This window comes from Oncorhynchus nerka, unplaced genomic scaffold (assembly GCF_034236695.1).
Source record: "Oncorhynchus nerka isolate Pitt River unplaced genomic scaffold, Oner_Uvic_2.0 unplaced_scaffold_915, whole genome shotgun sequence".
Classification (NCBI taxonomy): Eukaryota; Metazoa; Chordata; class Actinopteri; order Salmoniformes; family Salmonidae; genus Oncorhynchus; species Oncorhynchus nerka.
The window spans coordinates 253,940-257,834 of NW_027040389.1; the positions used below are offsets into that span (position 1 = coordinate 253,940).

The 3,895-nt window shown below is 48.0% G+C and overlaps 1 protein-coding gene across 1 annotated transcript in view; it reads left to right on the plus strand.

Annotated features, from left to right (window-relative positions):
* Window positions 1-2,112, plus strand: part of LOC135570713 (huntingtin-like) — a 12,631-nt gene extending 10,519 nt beyond the window's left edge. Inside the window, exons 9-11 of the mRNA XM_065016671.1 lie at window positions 1,688-1,890; window positions 1,949-2,011; window positions 2,095-2,112. Of these exons, the coding sequence (XP_064872743.1) occupies window positions 1,688-1,890; window positions 1,949-2,011; window positions 2,095-2,112 (284 nt within the window). The remainder of the gene's footprint in view (window positions 1-1,687; window positions 1,891-1,948; window positions 2,012-2,094) is intronic.
* The last annotated feature ends 1,783 nt before the right edge of the window (window positions 2,113-3,895 follow it).

Sequence of the window (3,895 nt, forward strand, 5' to 3'; positions counted from 1 at the left end):
TATACACCTGTTTGATGTTATTATAATGTTAACACACCTGTATACACCTGCTTGATGTTATTATAATGTTAACACACCTGTATACACCTTGATGTTATTATAATGTTAACACACCTGTATACACCTGCTTGATGTTATTATAATGTTAACACACCTGTATACACCTGCTTGATGTTATTATAATGTTAACACACCTGTATACACCTGTTTGATGTTATTATAATGTTTACAGAATGGTAACACACCTGGATAAACCTGTATACACCTGCTTGATGTTAAGGTGTTTACCTGTCTCGCGGTATTTCAACCTTCATAAAACCTTATTACAACAATCGGTACGATCTTTACAAACCTGTGGAACGTTAGTACAACGTTATTAGGACATAATTAGTACCTTAACATTAACACAGTCCGGGAACCTGGCAACCTGACTGTACGTGTAGCTCATGTAACATGTATGTAGTTCTGTCCTTCAGCTGTTCTTGTCTATTGATGTCCTGTATTATGTGGAACCACAGGAAGAGTAGCTGTTGCTATAGAAACAGATAATGATCCTAATAAACCCCAGGAAGAGAAGCTGTTGCTATAGAAACAGATAATGATCCTAATAAACCCCAGGAAGAGAAGCTGTTGCTATAGAAACAGATAATGGGGATCCTAATAAACCCCAGGAAGAGAAGCTGTTGCTATAGAAACAGATAATGATCCTAATAAACCCCAGGAAGAGTAGCTGTTGCTATAGAAACAGATAATGATCCTAATAAACCCCAGGAAGAGTAGCTGTTGCTATAGAAACAGATAATGATCCTAATAAACCCCAGGAAGAGAAGCTGTTGCTATAGAAACAGATCATGATCCTAATAAACCCCAGGAAGAGTAGCTGCTGCTATAGAAACAGATAATGATCCTAATAAACCCCAGGAAGAGTAGCTGTTGCTATAGAAACAGATAATGATCCTAATAAACCCCAGGAAGAGTAGCTGTTGCTATAGAAACAGATAATGATCCTAATAAACCCCAGGAAGAGTAGCTGCTGCTATAGAAACAGATAATGATCCTAATAAACCCCAGGAAGAGTAGCTGCTGCTATAGAAACAGATAATGATCCTAATAAACCCCAGGAAAGAGTAGCTGAAACAGATAATGATCCTAAACCCCAGGAATATAGAAACAGATAATGATCCTAATAAACCCCAGGAAGAGTAGCTGTTGCTATAGAAACAGATAATGATCCTAATAAACCCCAGGAAGAGTAGCTGCTGCTATAGAAACAGATCATGATCCTATAGAAACAGAAATGATCCTAATAAACCCCAGGAAGAGTAGCTGTTGCTATAGAAACAGATAATGATCCTAATAAACCCCAGGAAGAGTAGCTGTTGCTATAGAAACAGATCATGATCCTAATAAACCCCAGGAAGAGTAGCTGTTGCTATAGAAACAGATCATGATCCTAATAAACCCCAGGAAGAGTAGCTGTTGCTATAGAAACAGATAATGATCCTAATAAACCCCAGGAAGAGTAGCTGCTGCTATAGAAACAGATAATGATCCTAATAAACCCCAGGAAGAGTAGCTGCTGCTATAGAAACAGATCATGGGGATCCTAATCAAATACCACAATGACAACATTCAGCTGTCGTATTCCCAACATCAAACCAAGCTGTACAACGCTCTTCTCATTCAGCGACGGCTCCACAGTGTATGTGTAGTCCCTGGGCTGGGGAGGAGGAGGGAGGGCCGGTCCCCGGTAAGACAGAGGAGCCCTGGGCAGCGGTGGGGGAGCGCCCCCTGGTGGTCCTGGTGGAACAACTCTTCTCTCACATCCTCAAGATACTCAACATCTGTGCCCACGTGCTGGACGACACGCCGCCCGGACCCGCCGTCAAGGTGTGTGTGTGTCTAAACAATGTGTAAATCAGAGATAAGGGATAAGCGGTCCCTCCAGGCCACCCTGCCGTCCCTAGCCAACTCTCAGTATTGCCACCCTGCCGTCCCTAGCCAACTCTCAGTATTGTCCTCTCTGTCCCTCCAGGCCACCCTGCCGTCCCTAGCCAACGCTCCTCCTCAGTGTTGTCCTCTCTGTCCCTCCAGGCCACCCTGCGTCCCTAGCCAACGCTCCCTCCCCTCAGTGTTGTCCTCTCTGTCCCTCCAGGCCACCCTGCCGATCCCTCAGTGTTGTCCTCTGTCCTCCAGGCCAGTCCCTAGCCAACGCTCCCTCCCTCAGTGTTGTCCTCTCTGTCCCTCCAGGCCACCCTGCCGTCCCAGCCAACGCTCCCTCCCTCAGTGCTGTCCATCTGTCCTCCAGGCCAAGGAGGTAGCAGAGCCAACGCTCCCACCCCATTCCCATGAGCCCTAAGAAAGGCTCCAGAGACCAACACTGGTACAGTAGTCCCTCCCCAGTGTTGTCCTTCTGTTCTCCAGGCCACCCTGTAAACACTTCAGTCAAAGGATGTTGTCCCTCTGACCAGTCTGACCAGTCTAGCCCAGTCTCCCTCAGTGTTGTCCAGTCTCAGTCCCTCCAGGCCAACCAGTCTAGCCCACGTCCCTCCCTCAGTCTGTCCAGTCTGACCTCTCCACCCTGACCGTCTGACCAGTCTGACCAGTCTGACCTCTGGCCACGTCTCCCAGTCTGACCAGTCTCCAGGCCAGTCTACCCAGTCTGACCAGTCTCCCAGTCAGCCCCAGTCAGAAGGAAAGGCTAATCAGGTCAGAGCCAAGCACCATTCTGAGCCAGTCTAATCAGTCTGACCAACACCAGTCTGACCAGTCTGACCTCTCTGTAGAAACAGTAAACATCAGTCTGACCAGTCTGACCAGTCTGACCAGTCTACCCAGTCTGACCAGTCTGACCTCTACGACCAGTCTGACCAGTCTGACCTCTCCGACCAGTCTAATCAGTCTGACCAGTCTGACCTCTCCGACCAGTCTGACCAGTCTGACCTCTCCGACCAGTCTGACCAGTCTGACTGACCAGTCTGACCAGTTTGACCAGGCTGACCAGTCTGACCAGTTTGACCAGGCTGACCAGTCTGACCAGTCTAATCAGTCTGACCAGTCTGACCAGTCTGACCAGTCTGACCAGTCTAATCAGTCTGACCAGTCTGACCAGTCTGACCAGTCTGACCAGTCTAATCAGTCTGACCAGTCTTCAGTCCAGTTTCTTAGTCCCAGTTACCAGTGAATGATTTCAGTCAAAGTCTGACCAGTCTGACCTCTCCAAAAGACCCTCTCTTCATAACCTTTTTGTGACCAGGCTGGCCAGTCGGACCAGTCGGGGTCCAGTCTGACCAGTCAACAAGTCCACCACCCTGACCAGTCTACCATCTACCCACCTACTCAAACTGACGACGTCCTCAAAGCTACCCACACACCAACTACCCAGTACGCACACACACACACGCACCAGTCAAATCAGTCTGACCACACACCAACTCTGACCAGTCTGACCTCTCCGACCAACTAATCAGTCTGACCAGCACACTGACCACTATGACCAGTCTACCCACACCAACTATAAGACCAGTCTGACCTCTCACACACCACACCAACTATCAGTACTGACCACACTCACCACACACACACCAACTATGACCACTCTCCGACCACTGACCACACACACCAACCAGTCTACCAGGTTGACCACACTGACCACCAACTATCAGTCGACCAGGCTGACACAGTCTGACCAGTATTGACCAGTCTGACACACACACCAACTATAAGGTCGACCAGTCTCACCACACACACCAACTATAAGGTACGAATGACAGTCACACCAACTATAATCAGTCGACACACACTGACACACACTGACACACCACCAGCGGACTATAAGGTACACCACACACACACACACACACCAACTATAAGGTACACACACACACACCAACTA